The sequence below is a fragment of the Microtus oregoni genome, unplaced genomic scaffold (assembly GCF_018167655.1).
Source record: "Microtus oregoni isolate MIOR12 unplaced genomic scaffold, Mior012 000004F_ref0000308, whole genome shotgun sequence".
NCBI classification, from domain to species: domain Eukaryota; kingdom Metazoa; phylum Chordata; class Mammalia; order Rodentia; family Cricetidae; genus Microtus; species Microtus oregoni.
In genome coordinates this window covers 45094221-45110983 of record NW_024543063.1, presented here as the reverse complement: position 1 = coordinate 45110983, position 16763 = coordinate 45094221, and the positions used below count along the sequence as shown (strand labels likewise).

At 45.2% G+C, this 16763-nt stretch overlaps 2 protein-coding genes across 5 annotated transcripts in view; one reads left to right on the top strand and one right to left on the bottom strand.

Moving 5' to 3' along the window:
• The window catches only part of Glg1 (golgi glycoprotein 1), a 92702-nt gene extending 88027 nt beyond the window's left edge, over positions 1-4675 (top strand). Inside the window, exon 26 of the mRNA XM_041649581.1 lies at positions 1-4675. Coding sequence (XP_041505515.1) covers positions 1-168 — 168 coding nt within the window. The 3' untranslated portion in view covers positions 169-4675.
• Positions 4676-8429: 3754 nt separating this feature from the next.
• Pdpr (pyruvate dehydrogenase phosphatase regulatory subunit) overlaps positions 8430-16763 on the bottom strand; it is a 37158-nt gene continuing 28824 nt past the window's right edge. For all 4 annotated transcript variants that reach the window (XM_041649789.1, XM_041649790.1, XM_041649791.1 and 1 more), the window contains 2 exons: positions 15647-15829; positions 8430-13848 (listed from right to left, as the gene is read on the bottom strand). In XM_041649789.1, the coding sequence (XP_041505723.1) occupies positions 13444-13848; positions 15647-15829 (588 nt within the window). In that variant the 3' untranslated portion in view covers positions 8430-13443. The remainder of the gene's footprint in view (positions 13849-15646; positions 15830-16763) is intronic.

Below are 16763 nucleotides of genomic sequence, written 5' to 3'. Positions count from 1 at the left end.
GTGGCCCCAGCAGATGGCTTCTCTGATCTTGCCATGCAAGTGATGACATCCCCCTCAAAGAACTACATCCTATCTGTGATCAGTGGGAGCATCTGCACATTGTTCCTCATCGGCCTGATGTGTGGGCGGATCACGAAGCGCGTAACACGAGAGCTCAAGGACAGGTAGAGCCGCCTGGCCACCAAGGAACTACCTGCCCAGGGCCCAGTTTGTACAGCCTCCTGTATAGTGCACCCTCTCACTTCGTCCTCTACGAGGTGGCACCAACACCCACAGTAGAGCAGCATCAGGTGCCCACTGCATCTTCCCATCCAGACTTGGCCACATCCGCAGTGTCCTCCTCCTCCCAGCTGCCGTTGCAGCATTGGCAGCTGGCTGCTTTGGTGGTAGCCTTTGTTGGCGAAGGGTTTACCTGCCTGTAGACAATTCTGTCATACCAACAGACCTGCCAGTACTTCCAGAACCGACTCACCTGACCTGCAACTCAGAGTTTTTTAAAAACTAAACAAACAAACAAAAAAAGACAAAAAAAAATGTAAAGAAAGGAAAAAGTGTGTATATATTAGCCCATCTCCTTCAGTCTTGACTCGAGCAGTAGGGCTATTTCCATCATGGAAATACAGCAGGTGACAGCAGGACTCGGAGGAGGTGTGCTTAGCATTGAAATGTCTGGTTCCTCTCCTAGAAGCAACTTTGAGCCACATCAAGGCAGGGGACGTCACCAAGTAGAGGGAAGACTAAGCAGCCTGCCCTGGGTCCTGTATGCTTCTGCTGCAGTGTGATGCCTTCCATCTCCTGCCCCAGATGAGCCACTGCTGTCCACAGCCCCATAGCAACAGGCATTCCTGTGGTCGCCCCACTTCAGTGCAGAGGCAAGGCCAGTGGACTAGGGAGGGAGCAAAAGTCTGTGCAGCAGGATGTCCCTGATCTGCACGAAGACCTGTACTTGAGTCTGGGGTTGCCCTCGAAGTTCTCTACCTCAACAGGAAGTCATTACTAGGTTGGGGTGTGGGACTTCCGAGATGGGGATGAGAGGGCCGTGTAAAAAGGGACAGGTGGTAGACACACTTCACTTCGTCTTTTGGGCTACAGTACAGGCCGGAAATGGTGGCTTCTAAAGACTGAGCATGGTCTCGAATGTGTGACTGGCAGTGAAGCCAGGCAGACTTCCCAGACAGGCTCTTTGTGCCTCTATCTGAAGGGAGGTGGACAGTGGTGATGGCATTAAAACATGGAGCATTTTCTCCGTTTGTTTCTCCTTCCCTCATTTGCTGTGTGTACTCCCTCTAGTAGGCACTGGCCGAACGTTCTATTTTGGTGATTGGTCAACTTTCAATAATCTGAGCTTTACAGGAGCAAGGTTCCCAGCCATTTTTCCTCATTCCTCCAGTGTGGAAATGACAGGGTTAGGGCCTAAGAGGGAGGAACCCAGGCATTGCATTCACCTTTGAGCTGGGCCATGGTGTCACAGTGGCTGTCCAGAGGGTGGCATGTACAGTAGGAGATATATTTATATAATATATATTTTATTAACCTGTTAGATGTCCACAAAGTATTATAAATCATGTGCCTAAAACTGTCCACTTGACCCAGGCCCCTTGACGGTGCCCTGTCTGCTCCTGGCTCCCATTTAGACCTACAAGTGCTGCCACACCCGAGTGCCGCCTTCCCTGAAGTGCGTTCAGTGCAAGCTGTGGCAGTTATAGATCAGCTGCTCCAAATCACTCCTGGTCTGACCCAACCGACATGCATTTGAATACTGTGGTTTTCTTTTCCGCTGCCTTTTCTCGTGGCAGTGAGTTCCAGGCCAGCTGTCTATTCCTGCTTAGGGTTATAGAAGTTACAAGGGAGCTGCTTGCTGAGCTACCTGGTCCCCTCAGTGCTGCTTTAAGAGTCTCCTGATTCTCAGCAGCTGTCTTGGGATTCTTAAGTTTGATGAGACTTAAAATCCCTGCTCACTGGCTTAAAGCTCCTCCCTCCCCAAGAGTCTCAGTGTCACACTGGGCTGATACCCAATGCAAACATCGTTGAAAGCAGCCCTGATGCCCTTGTGATGCAGGGTCACATTGATGTTCTCCAGTAGGCTAGGGCTGTCGTGGTGTTTCTGTTTCTGCACTGACAGGAATCCTCACTGCCTGTAGATTGGGAGGTTGGATGAGTTAGGTTCTTAAAATGTTGGTCATTAGCCGGGCAGTGGTAGTGTACGCCTTTAATCCCAGCACTCGGGAAGCAAAGGCAGGACAATCTCTGAGTTCAAGGCCAGCCTGGTCTTCTGAGTGAGTTCCAGAACAGCCAGGGAAACCCTGTCTCGGAAAAGAAAAATAAATGTGATTAAAAATGGTCAGAATAGAAAAGATAGCTATTAGTGTCTTGAATTGCTTAGTACAAGGAAGTGTTCATCTTCCTTGGAGTAGCTCTTACTGCTGGCTCTTGCGGTAGGCCTGGTCTTGAGCAGGTTTTTCTAGTCTATGTGTACAGGGCCCAGTATTGTCCATTCTGTACTTGTGGGCATAGGAGAGTGGGCTCTAGGCACTCAAGCCCCTGCTCATAAGTCAGTCATGGTTTAAATTAGCTAGTCAAGAGCCCTGACCCCACGGGGGGAGCCAAAGTCTGAGCCAGGGAGTTTGGACCAAGGCTTCAGCAGCCAGGTCACTGTGGTCTAGTTTGCCAGCTCAAGCCCGTGACTTGGGGACTGTTAGCACTCCACTGCTACCCTTTGCTGCTTCAGAGAACCAGAGCCCTGGCCAGGGCCTCTGTGGACCGTGAGTCCAGAACCAAACTAACCCCTCCTCTCTGATGGACTTTCCCAGTGAAGGAACACCTCAGGACAAAGACATTTAGCAGGGTGCATCCCTGGCCTTGATTGCTGTTGCTGCTGTCAGAAGTCTGACACTGGGAAAGTCTGTCCATTCCCAGAGAGCATCTGGCTACCATTTCCAGTCCTGGTTCTGTGAGTCAAGTCAGCATGCTGAGCCAGTGTACCTACCCGTAGGTCGGGGCACTCCAGGGCCACTGATGAAGTGGTGGCATTTAGTGGTCAGGCAGTAACAGAGCCCATTACAGGTACGATGACTGCCATCTCCTGCTCTTAGATAAGAGAATCCAGGCCAGCCTGGGGTCAGAATGTATGAGGAAGAGTCAGTCCACTGTCCCAGATGAAGCGACAGAAAGTTACTATCCGACATTATGTCTTCCTGTCTCCTGAAGTCCACTGACTAGAGGACACGCTAGGTCAGGGTTGTGAGATCAATGCCCTCAGCATTACTGAGAGAGCATTCACTCATGGATCAGTGTGAGTTCCAGAGCTCTCCATGCCCCCTGAGAGGCTTTGGGCCATTTCTGGGCTCTCCTGGCTGGTGTCAGGGTCTTCTGAAAAGGTACCTCCCCTTCCCATTCTTTCCCCTGTCCCAAAACAAAAACAAATTTTCTCTACTTGCCCCAGGCTCAGTATCTCAGAAGGATAACTGTGCAGAAGTCCAGCCCAGTCTGGCCCCTGCAGAACTTAGAGAAAGTGATGGCTCTTTAAGACAAGGTTTCTGTAGCTTTGGAGCCTGTCCTGGAACTCACTCTTGTAGACCAGGCTGGTCTCAAACTTATGGAGATCCGCCTGCCTCTGCCTCCTGAGTATTGGGATTAAAGGCTTGCGCCACCACCGCCCAACTCAAGTGGTGGCTTTTTGAATTACATGCCTCTTGGAAGTTTGTGTTTCAGCTTCTTGAGAATTTGGAAATGCAAAGCTCAGAATGCCCTCTTGGGTTTCTCTGCCCTACTTGGTTTCGGTTCTCAAAGGGCTGTACCTGCTTTTCTGGCTCCCCTTCCCTCCATGGAGCTTTGATTTGCCATCTGTCCAGCCACACTTTTCCCTGGCCTCTCCAATTTCACCTGTTAAGGTAATCAAGTTTAACGTCAAATTTCCCTTCTTGCTACCCAGTTCTCAGACAACAGAGAGTTACAACCAAGATTAAACCTGAAAGTGAGCAAACATTGAGACTTCTGACTTCTGGTGTGGGGGGCTGGAGGGCTCAGCCTGTTTGTCACCTAAAACACAAAGATACAGCTGTCCGCACAGGCAGGCGGTGACGGGATCCTGACAGGGTTCTTCTGTGACATCTTTACCCCTACTTGAGCTCTGAGCACCAGGCAGTGGACGGTGAAGAGCTTCCTAGGAGAGGAGATGGGCTGACCATGCCTCTAGCTCATGTTTCACCCTTTCCCAACCCAAAACTGACATGAGAACCTCAGAGCATGGAGTCCTTCGCTAGAACAGGTCCCAGATCACCTAGCAGCACAGTGGGTGACAGCGGGCTTCCTGGTGGTAGCGCAGGGGGTGACAGTGGGCTTCCTGGTGGCAGTGTGCTTTACTGCCAGCACACAGGTCAGTGCTTGCAGGAAGGCGGAATACACGGTGAGAGCTGTGCCAGATCTCGGGCCTCTAACCTGTTTTTGCTTTTCATTTTTGTTTTTTGTTTTTATTTTTATTTTTGAACAAAAAGTACAATTAACAAGCCTCTTTTGTAAATGGATTTCCTTTCTATGTATAAAACCCCCGCAGTTCCTTGTTTTTACATGTTCATGCTGTGTAATTTCAAGATGTTACTGAGATTCTGAACATAATGTGCATTTTTTTCTGTACAGATGAAATGAGAGAATTTAATAAAGAGTTTGCAGGTTTGTACTTGTTGAATCTTGTCTGTGGTCACCGGGAAGAATCTCCAGCTCCTGATCAACTGCTGCAGACTCAGGCACACAGGCCTTGCCGAGGTCGTTCTCGGATCCTGGCTTGTTGGGGCCCAGAAAAGTAAGATGCAGGATTTAGGGGGAAGACCTGTGAATTCAAGGCTAGCCTGGTCTACATAGTTAGTTCCCTAACAACCAGAGCCTCATAGAGAGACATGGTGGCTCACAACCATCCATAATGAGATCTGGTGCTCTCTTCTGGCCTGCACGAAGAACAGTGTATACATAATAAATGAATAAAAAAATCTTTTAAAAAATAGTAATAATAATAGGGGCTGGGAGTTAAGAACACTGGCTATTCTTCCAGAACCTGGGTTCAACCCCCAGCATCCACATGGCAGCTCACAACTATCTCTAGCTCAGTTCCAGAGAAGTCAACATCTGACCTCCTTGGGTACCACACATATGGTACACATGCATACATAAATGCAGGTAAAATATTTATTTAAAAAATTTTACATTAAAAAAAAAAAAACAGAAGTTTGGGCTGACAAGATGTTTGAGTAAGACGGCCTACCTCCAGGCCTCATCATTAGAGTTCAATCCCTGGGACCCACCAGCAGGAGAAAACAAACTCAGAACTCCTCCTCTGACCTCCTCGTGTGCGCACCTACACCATTGTTCTACAGTTTGTTTTTAATATTTGAGGCTAGAGAAATGGCTCATTGCTCAATACCCAGCACCCACATGGCAGCTTATAACTAGCTACAACTCCAGTCCACGGGATCCAATGTTATCTTCTGACTTCTGTGGGCACCAGGTTTGTACGCAGTACACAGGCATACATGCAGACAAAATACTTATTTTTTATATTTATTTATTTATTATTTATTATGCATATAATACCCTGTGTGTATGTCTGCAGGCCAGAAGAGGACACCAGACCCCATTACAGATGGTTGTGAGCCACCATGTGGTTGCCGGGAATTAAACTCAGGACCTTTGGAAGAGCAGGCAATGTTCTTAACCTCTGAGCCATCTCTCCAGCCCCTGACAAAAATACATAAAATAAGAATAGTTTTTAAATATAATACTTCTCTGTGTGTGACTGTTTTTGCCTGCTTGCATGCTTTTGCACCACAGACAAGCAGTGCCTATCAAAGCCAGAAAAGAGTACCACACCCTCTAGAACCAGAGTTATACATGGTTGTTAGAGGTCATGTGGATGTGCATGCTAGCATCAAACGTGTGTCTTTGGGAAGGGCAGGAAAGACGTGTTCTTAACCACTGAGCTATCTCTCCAGCCCCAAAAATAATGTTTTAAGTAATAGAAATATTGTAGTCCCAGCTCCTCCAGAGGCTGAGATAGGAAGCTGGCTTCAGCCCATTGTTAAGACCAACCTGGACAATGTTGAGACAAACCTAAAAGGACACACAGAGGGGCTGTGTCTGAATATGTGATTTAAATGGTTGGAGCGCTGATGTTGGTTCCCAGCAGTGCATACAGCAAATGTCACACACCTGCAATCCCAGCTCTCAGGAGGTACTGTGGGTCGAGGCTCCTTAGTCCCTGTAGACCTCTCTCTCAAAAAATATTTACAATTCATAACAGAAAGATCAGTTATGCAGTAGCAACAAAAATAATTTAGTGGTTGGGGCCACCACAACATGAAGTGTATGTGTTAAAGGGTCACAGCATTGGGAAGGTTAAGAACTGCAGCTCTAGGTCATCCTTGGCTACATCCAAGGAGCTAGAACCCAGCCTGGGATGCATGAGACCCTTTTTTGTTTGTTTTGGGGGTTTTTTTCTACTATTTTTTCAAGACAGTTTCTCTGTGTTGCCCTGGTTGTCCTTGAACTCACTCTGTGGACCAGGCTGACCTCACTACCCATCTGTCTTCCAGGTGTTGGGAATTAACAGTGTGTGCCACCACTGTCAGGTGAGACCTGTCTTTAAGGAGGGAAAGGATAAGGGAATAAATGGGGCAGGGGTGGAACACTCGATTCATGTCAAAAATCAGGGATCCAGAACCAAATGCAGTAGCACAGCACAGGGGAGGTGTGGGCCGGAGAAGTTCAAACTCCTATATAACAAGACATAGGCGTGTGCCCACCACACAACTTATAGGCACTTGGACAGGTTGTCGTGTCTCTTCGGTGGCCTTAACTGCTAATATATCCTTGGGGAGGTAGGAGCCTCTACTGCCTGGCTTGAAACATGCTGACCCTTACGGAGCCTCGGGACTTTGGAGGAAACTGCTATTCAGGTAATATATCTAACCCCAACCTGTCATGCTCACATAGCCGTTTTAGGTCTGTTGCTGTTTTCCAACCTCCACACAGCATTCATATACCCACATTCACACAAAAATAAAAAGGATAGAGTTGGGCGTTGCTGGTGCACACCTTTAATCCCAGCATTTGGGAGGCAGAGGCAGGTGGATCTCTGAGTTTGAGGACAGCCAGGGCTATAGAGAAACCCTTTCTTGAAAAAGCAAAACAGATGGGGGAGGGGTGGTGGGCATATGAGTATTTTCTCTGCCAGTATGTATGTGTACCCTGTGCATGCCTGGTGTCTGCAGAGGTCAGAAGTTACTGGATCCCTTGGAACTGGATTTGCAGGGAGTTGTAAGAGACCATGTGGGTGCTGGGACCTCTTCATGATCAGAAAGTGTGGGATGGAAAGATAGCTCATTGGTTGAAAGCAATGGCTGCTCTCCCTTCCAGAGGACAGCAGTTCAGTCCCCAGCACTCAAACACTCACAACTGCTTTTAACTGTAGTCCCAGGGGATCTGCTGCCCTCATATACAGAGTTGTTATGCCTGCATCATGAGTCTGAAATCATAGGCAAAAGCAAAGAGCCTTTATTGTCAGCTTAAATTGAGCTCTCCTGTTCTCACAGGTTGGATTAGGAAGAGCATTAAGCTCAGCTAAGGCGGGATTTTAATGAGTAAAGGATGGGGCGGTAGGGGAATTCTGGATCCAGATGAGGGTTGAACTGATTAGGCAGGATGAGTGAAGTTTGACCCTTGTCAAACAGGGATTGGTACTGGCATTACTACAAGGAAATTGGTAACCTATATACAAGTTAGGTAAACTATCCTTAATGTTCTGGAGCATCTAGTAGTACTCTCAATTCTGATTGGCTCCCTGCAGAGTACAATCTGTGGCTTTTCCCAGTTATTGCAGTGGTGAGGCCCAGTCTCAACTGTTGGTCTGCAGCCTGTCATGGCTACACTGATGTTAGGCCTCCTCATAGTAAGTGCTCTTAATCTCAGAGCTGTCTCTCCAAGCAATCCTCTTGTGTGTACCCAAGTTTACCATTGTTCTGAGAAACCACTGAGGACAAATCGACGTCAGTCATGCAAGGTTTCTGGAACTTAAAAAGGAGAACCAATAGTGGGGAGGAGAGGGGGACAGCAAGTGACGCATCTACTTCTGTCCCCACAACATCAGACATCACTTCAGTCACCTACTCCCTACAGAGAAATTTTGCAAGCCTGGGCCCATTTAGGTTTTGCCTACATCATTTTAGAATTTTGATATTGGCCATCTCTACAGCTGGCTAGTGCCCTCTGTCCCTCTTTTACATGAACATGGGTTTGCTTACATGTATGTGATAGTGGGGTTATGTTTAAACCCCTTATCACAGATGTAAATGGTTTTATGAACAGTGTTATCCTTTGAGAAGGCAGGCAAATACCATGTTGTGACCAAGTTAAAGGACATTTCACAAATGGACACAGCAATAGTTAATGAAAACATTTTTATTCATTTATATACCTAATACATGAAAAGAAAATCTCAAATCCAGCCATCCAGAAATAATTCTGGCCATGAAGTGCAGTTACCCACCCTATGTGTCCAAAGTCAGCTGAATCTGCTCTTGGGAAAAGGTCTTATTTACTCCGCTATCTAGAGCGTCCTCAGGACCACACACTGACACTACACAGGGACAGGAGGGAGCCGAGGGAGCCACACTATATGCAAATGGACAGAACTTTATGGTGATTACAATGATGTTCATGTCTTAAGCACTGACCGGAGAGTTAAGTGTGAACTGAGAGAAGCTTTCAGTGAGATGAGCTATGCACTTTCCACTCCACACCCAGACTTTCAGTGAGATGAGCTATGCACTTTCCACCCCACACCCAGACTACCCTGAGGAAGGGGGCTAACATGGGGTGATGAGAACCCATACCGAACATTCTTCCTTCCTACCCCAGTCCACTACTGGAGAGTAAGGCACTAGACCTAGGCTGAGGAGTATTCCAAGCAAGATTCAGCTCTTAGTGTGCGAAGGAAATCCTGGCATAGATCTTTTGAAACATGATAAAGATAACTCCCCCTCCTCTTGTAATCTGAACCTCACAGACCAGACAAGGAGGTAGATGTCTGCAAAGAATAAAAACAGTTGAATCAAATATGAGGAAAAATATATAATTCAGATGTAGACAACTGCTTAGAGAGGTCAGGAGTCTTAGAAAAAATGCTGAAGTTTAACATACTAAAAAAAGAAAGATGTGTGAAACACTCATTTCTTGTGAAGAACAAGTGTGTTGGTATTGTTAGGGAACTGCAGAAGCAAGCCCTATATTGCATGAAAATGGGGGCTTACAGATCAGCACCTAGGAGACCAAAAGAAGTGCAGGCAGAGGGAGAAGAGGCCCCAGCTCGCTTACCATTTCTGACATGCGCACAGGGCACAGCTATAGCTCAGACACTCTCCTACTCACTGGCTGATGCTCACTCTGAGTCTACAGACGTAAGGACGAGATGGACCTGTGCTGTGTTGATACTATGCTACTTATCTATCAACATTGTGAAGTGGAGGTGTTGGGATGCAGAAAATGAAAAATGACAAGTCATTCTTCTCTGCCCTAAATGTTATAAACCTCGGCTAAGAAGTAAGAGATAGATGGGTGAAATTTGTAGTCCACCCTTGCAAACGGGGTAGTGCAACTGCTCTACCATGACAGGCTTCCAGGGCTAGTGCCAACACTGGAAGGCATACAATTCTCACAAGGACAGTGAAGGTCTTCTCAGACGCTAGCAACCAGAAAACCAAAGCTGTGAGTCTCCAGTGAAACAAAGCAAACCTTTAGCAGTTCCTGCTATCTGTTAATTCATACTGCCACTGCCAACCAGATCCAAAAGCAGAGCAGTAGAATACTAAAGTTCATAAATTCATTTTTCGTATCTAGTTACTTTTCTCAGACACAGCAGCCCAGAACACAATAGGCGTAGAGACAGGCCAGAGCTGGTGTTCTTCCCGACAAGGGACTGCACTCCACTGCTACAGAAATGGGCTCTCGGAGACCAGACTGAAGCTGGGGTTTAGTGCTGTGTTAATGACCCTGTGTCCTGGGACCCAGGGAAGAACTAAAGTCAGTGAGCGTGCTCACAATTAAGACTAATTACGCCATTCTTCCTTGTCCTTCTTCTAAGTTCAGTACCTGTGTCACAGAAGGGAACTGTTACAACAAGCTTGAGTGTATTTCAGATGGCTACGGAAGTACTGAGAAACAGGCTTTGTGTAATGAACAACTAAGAGAAAAGAATATCTTCATAATATTTCAAGGCTCACAGGAAACTCCCAATCCTAGGTCTTCAATATAATTTGTTACCTTGTTCAAAGAGATTTAATTGCTACTATAAATCAAAGAAGAGAACATGGAACTCCTCATCTCTGGTAAGTAGATGTGACAACAGATTATTCCAGAGAATCTGTCATCTAAAGCTGAAGTGTTTACATTCCCTTAAGCTAACTGGCTCCCCAAACTGTACTGTCACAAAATGTCACACAATTTAGGATGTACAGCGATTGTTTTTCCTGGATTTTCAATCATGCCTCTAGACCAGTGGTTCTCAACCTTCCCAATGCTGTGAACATTTAATACAGTTCCTCATGTCATAATAACCCCCAACCATAAAATTATTTTCATTGCCACTTCATAAATGTAACTTTGTTACTGTTATGAATTGCAATGTAAATGTCTGTTTTCCGATGGTCTTAGGTGACCCCAATGGGATTGCAGTTCACAGGTTGAGTGCCACTGCTCTAGACTAGCATTTCTGTTAACAACCTGTATTTATTTACTCCTGAGGAGCCCAGAATGCTCTATCAACACTGGGGGAGGGGATCGGGTGTTTCAGGTTAAATGGTGTTTATGACACCAAGCACAGGAAAAGCTGCAGGCTTAGTAGAAGAGAACAGTCTATTTAAAGCACTTATATCAGGGCAAAATGGGGGGGGGGGGGGGGCAGATTTGCAATTACTTATGTTTGAATGGCCAAGAGAAATTCTAAGGATGCATTTAGTGCCAAATATAAGTTTGTTTTGGGGTACACAGTAAACAAGTGGCAACTCAAAATCCAATGCCTAATCACAGTTGAAGGAAGAGGCCCATGACCCTCCCCCCGAGAAGGCATTTCAAAACAGCCCTGTGTGCCCCACTCTCAGGCCTTCCTAGCAAGACAAGCACCGTCGGTAAGCTCAAAAGTTGATATCAGCAACAGCCAGGACTTCTAGCTGAACACTAAGAAAGGTACTATATAATTTTGTTTATATTTTTTTAAAAGATCAATTGATTATGCGTACAGGGTTCTTTCTGCACATACTCCTACAGGCCAGAAGAGGGCACCATATCATACAGATTGCTGGGAATTGAACTAAGGACCTCTGGAAGAGCAGCCAGTGCTCTTAACCTCTGAGCCATCTCTCCAGCCCAAAAGTTGCTATAGAATTTTAAATATAGCACTTTCCTTCCTACTTAGAAAGGACAGCTAATTAAGTAACGAGAGATTAAGAAGTACAGAGAAGAAATCAATCTATGCTGAAAATACTCTTGATGACACCCAATTTTAAACTATTACTGTTTTGGAAGGCCCCCTGTCCCAATTTGGAACTTAAGTGGTAACACTTCCAAAAGTTAAAAGGGCAAGTTTGCTCAAAATCTGTATTCAATTTGAAGGCAGCTTTCACTCTGTGCAGCCTTACAAGCATATTTCAGAGCACAGACCCTGGAGCTGTGCATCTCTACTTTCATCTTCACAGGTCAGCCAGGGCTGCTCTTGATCTCAACAGCTCGCTGCTGCTGCTGCTGCTGCTGCTGCTGCTGCACTCAGCTTTCTAGCGGAGTTATACACATTTTCTCCAAAATAGCAATTTCCCTTCACACCAAATTCTAATCGTGTGCCCTTTAATAAGTCAGTTAAAAATCTTCTCAGAAGCCAAATAGAGTGGCCTAGCTGGAGAAAATAGCAAGCAATGTATAAAAAGAACCAGTGAGTAGATAACAGGTTCCACAGAAATGACAAAGAAACACTTGAGATTTTTGAGCTGCTCTAATGAAATGAAAGGTTTCTAGTAATATAAATCTAGCAGAACCAATGTTTCCAAGTTACTGAGAACTACAGTCGAATTAAAGGTTCTCAAGTGCAGACTAGGTCAGTTTGTATATAGAAGAAAATTTAAGTGCTGGTGTTATATAGCACAGCCTGCCACCCAAGCTTCACCTTCAGAAAACATCCTGTCCCCACACCTGAAATCCTAGTACTCAGGAGACTCAGGCAAGATCACTGCAAATTTGAGGCCAACCTGAACTCCAATGAGAAACCGTATCACAGAAAGAAAACAGCAGTACCCTTGAAATGTGAGGTGCACATTTGGTGAGTACTCCAGGCACTTCCATTCCAGAGGTTCTATGGGGCCAGAGTGGGGAGCCGGGAAAGAAGAGCATTGTACTTACAGCTCTCAATGGCCATCTGTACATGGCTTTGTTCATGCCAGCCGTGGGAAGCCTGAGGCTCTGGTAGCTCTCTGGAACGCATTATGAACAGCATGGTTTACTTCCTCACCCAAGACAACCCACACAATCCTCTCTCTTCTAAAGGGATAGGAATGAATGTTGAGGTCACAGGCAAACTACACAAGGCACAGTGAGGCTGGAAGCCATCTGAAGAAAATCAAGGATAGCTAGCTGACCTATGAGTAGCTGACAGAAAAGCAACAACTTCTCAGCCTTGGAGTTCATCCTGCTCCTGCTGGGAAAAGCAACACAAAAGGCACAGGGGTTTTGTTTTTCCTTTCGAATACTGGCACACTTGTTTACTCAGCTAAAAAACAAACAACCTCATACAAAATAGCAGAAATAATATTGCAGACAGGTGGCCCTGGCCTAAACATCTAAGAAAAAGTCGGAGGGCTGGGGACCAGGTTAACTACTTGTCCCTTCCACAGAGCAGGCAGTGTCTATGCAATCCCTCTTATCAGTGAGGTAGATGGTTAAGAGGTATCAAGTGGTACCCTACAGCACAGTGGAATAGAATCATCTGCCTCTTAAAATATAAGCTATTCCCAGGGCTATAGCAGACACACAGTAATCTACCAAAATTGGCAGATTACTCTAAGAACCCCAGCCCAGGGGAGTTGGATTCTGCCCTAAGAAATAATACCAACTTGCCTTAAGATGAATCTAAAAATCAGTTTGTCACCTTAACTCCACAAGTGGCTCCTGCCTTTCACTGTGGGACTGGCCTGCTGGAGGGGTGAGAAGAGCCTGGATTGTGAGGAGGGGTAACAGCAAATGAAAAGGAAATGGGAGGACAAAAAAAAGGCTTTCAAGGAAAATGTTTAAAGTAGGTCAATCTGAAAAGCAAGGGGACAAAGATACCTTCAGTAAGAAGACAGGGACGAAGGAAAAAGCTCCCAGAATGATGTTCCTCATGGTGAGAGAATGGGAGGAAGGGACAGTGTCTTGGTATTACTTCCCATGAAAGTCACTCAGCTCCACATCATCCTTTCTACGCTTGTGAGTAAAAAAGGAGGTGACAGGGTAGAGCTTGGCCCTGGCCTGAAACCGATGTCCTGCAATGTCGATCTCATATTCTCCTCGATTGATGAAATCCGTTGTCACCACCTGTTCTTCCCCATTGTCCTCAGAAAAATTGTGTACATAACCCAGGCATACATGGCGCTCAAGAGTGTAGCTATAGGCACTACTGGTGGTTTTGCCAGCATACTTCCCGTTCCGGTAAATGGGTTCTCCCCACCAAGGCCACAAATCTATGTCTGTGTCGTGGTCATCCAAGATGAACATAGCAAGGCGTTTATACACCCCATTCTGCTTCTGCTGCAGCAGGGCATCCCGACCGATGAAATCTATGCCCTAAAAAGAAAAGGGGAGAAAGCCTGAGATACCAGTCTCCACGACAGTTCTTGGCATGTGAAGGTGGGGAGCAGCAGGTACGTGCAATGGAAAGATGCACACACATATATACCCTTCACTCCTGCTAGCTTTTGGAAAACGATGTCTGAGGCACTGTGAAAATCTGCATCCACAACAGAGATACCAGATGAGCTTTGGTAACAGCAAAAGTGCACGTTTCTTTGAATGGATCTCTGGTATGGGACTCTCCTCTGTATGCTGTGAATATGTTTTATTACCACTGGTTAATAAAGGAACTGCTTTGGCCTATGGCAGGGCAGAATAGAGCTAGGTGGGAAAACTAAACTTAATGTAGGGAGAAAGAAGGCAGAGTCAGGCAGAGGCCATGTGACTACCAAAGGAAAAGAATCTGGAACCTTACCAGTAGGCCACAGCCTCATGGTAATACACAAATTAATAGAAATACAAATAATAGAAATACAAAATAATAGAAATTAATAGCAAGAATACTTGCTAGAGGAATGTCAAGATGGCTCAGCAGGTAAGGCTCTTATCACACAAACCTAGAATCCTGAGTTAGAGGTAACCTTGGTGTATTTCCAACTCAAAGTCCATGCATCTATATATATCAGTGTTTATACTTATATATACAGGTGAACAAACTTAATAGTAATTATCTCTAATTAAAATACACATCATTTTAATAAGTTATTAACACTTTCGTGGCAAAAAAATTGCATATACTTTTTTTAAATATTTTTTTTTAGAAATATTCTTTTTTTTAAAGATTTTATTATGTATACAGTACAGTGCGCTGCCTCCATGTATGACTGCATGTCAGAAGAGGGCACCAGATCTCATTACAGATGGTTGTGAGCCACCATGTGGTTGCTGGGAATTGAACTCAGGACCTCTGGAAGAGCAGTCAGTGTCCTTAACCTCTGAGCCATCTCTCGAGCCCTGCATGTACTTTTTTACATCTAGTTATATGCAGTGGCCAAAGGGGAATACTATATAGCTGGGCATGATGGCGCATACCTTATATCTCAGCACTTGAGAAGTAGAGAGGCTGGGGTGGATCTCTGAGTTCAAGGACAGCCTGGTCTACATAGGAAGTTCCAGACCAGTCAGGACTACATAGTGAGACCCTGTCTCAGAAAAGAAAGAAAACAAACTACAGGTATACTGACAGGGAACAGCTTAAATACATTGCTGTGAATAAAGCAAGGTGCAAACTTGTGCCATGCTTACACTATAGAACACAAACAAACTTGGCTTCTGAGAAGCCAAGGGGCAGGACACTGGATGAGGTTCAGAGGCGGGAAAGAATTCATAGAACAATCTCTTGAACTATAGTTTTCTAAAAAAAATAAATAAATAAATAATAAATGCCTAGGGCTGGAGTTAAAAATATGTGGTTTTTGTAGAGGACCCAGTGCTCTCTTTTGGCAACTGCACTCAAATGCATACACCTCACACAGATACACATGCATACACATAATTTAAAAGTTAAAAATATATTTGAAGAAAAAAGCTGGCTGTAAGATGACTAACTTGTAGTACATTAAAGAATGACCACAATCAACTAAAAAAAAAAACCTATGCCAGTGTCCTCCACCCTTTGGGCAGTAAGATATGTAAGCAAGTGTATTCCATGGGAAGATGAGCATCCCAGTGTCTTCTCTCCTCCTTGTGATTTACCAGATGCCAGCACTTTCCTGTCTTTCCTGATTTTCCTTATTAGACAAATCACATTGCTCAGCTGAGAGGCACAAAGGGGGATCTAAAAAAATAATACCTTCTCTAACTTCACACGAGACTCTCCTCCACATTCCATGGGAGTGGTGAGGGTGTTTAAGTCTTGTCCCCAGAAGGCAAAAAACTTCTCAATTCGGAGACTTCGAAGAGCATAATACCCAGCATTCCGGATTCCATACTTCTGTCCAACACTCATGACCTCATTGTAGACATGCAGAGCATACTATATGAAGAGAAGGAAAGTTAGCAACCAGTGTACTTTCTGACTAATTGGAATGGTGCATCCCGAGGATCCTTGGATAGGCTGCAGGAAACAGATTTTATTATTAACAGCTGATTCTCATTCATATTTTAAAAATAAAACCTTGAAGCTGCTGAAGACATATAGCTCAGTTTGGAGACAGTTTTCCTAACAGTTACAGACTTGGTGGTAGACTACTTGCCTAGTGTACACATGGCCCTTGGTTCAATTCTGGGTAATATACATGCAAAAACCACCTCATACCATGTATCAAATGACAATCTAGAAAAAAGTATCATGTACAAAAAGTACCTAGAGGGGCTGGAGAGATGATTCAGCAGTTAAGAGCATTTGCTGCTCTTGCAGAGGACCAAGGTTCAATTCCCAGCACTCACATGGCAGCTTACAACCACCTTTAACTCCAATCCCAGGAGACCTAATACCCATTTCAGAACTCCATGGGCACTGTGTATACATACAGGCAAAATACCCAATTTTCCACCTTAACTTATCCTCCAATGGTGAACCATATTCAAACTGTTAACCGAAATAAGCCCCAAGAAGTGTGTGTGTGACAGGGTAGGAAATGAACAACTAAACTGATACAAAAGATCAGGCTCAGTGGCTGAGGTATTGGGGCCTCTATGTTAGTTTGACCCCTGGATCCCACAAAGTGATAAGAGAGAACCGATTCTCAAAAACTTATCAACTTTGCCAGGCATTGGCAGCGCACACCTTTAACCCCAAAACTTGGGAGGCAGAGGCAGGTGGATCTCAGTGAGTTTGAGGCCACCTTGGTCTACAAAGTGAGTTCCAGGACAGCCAGGACTGTTACACAGAGAAACCCTGTCTCCAAAAAAAAAAACCAAAAATAAATAAATGATCGACTTTGACCTCCAAGCCGGGCGGTGGTGGT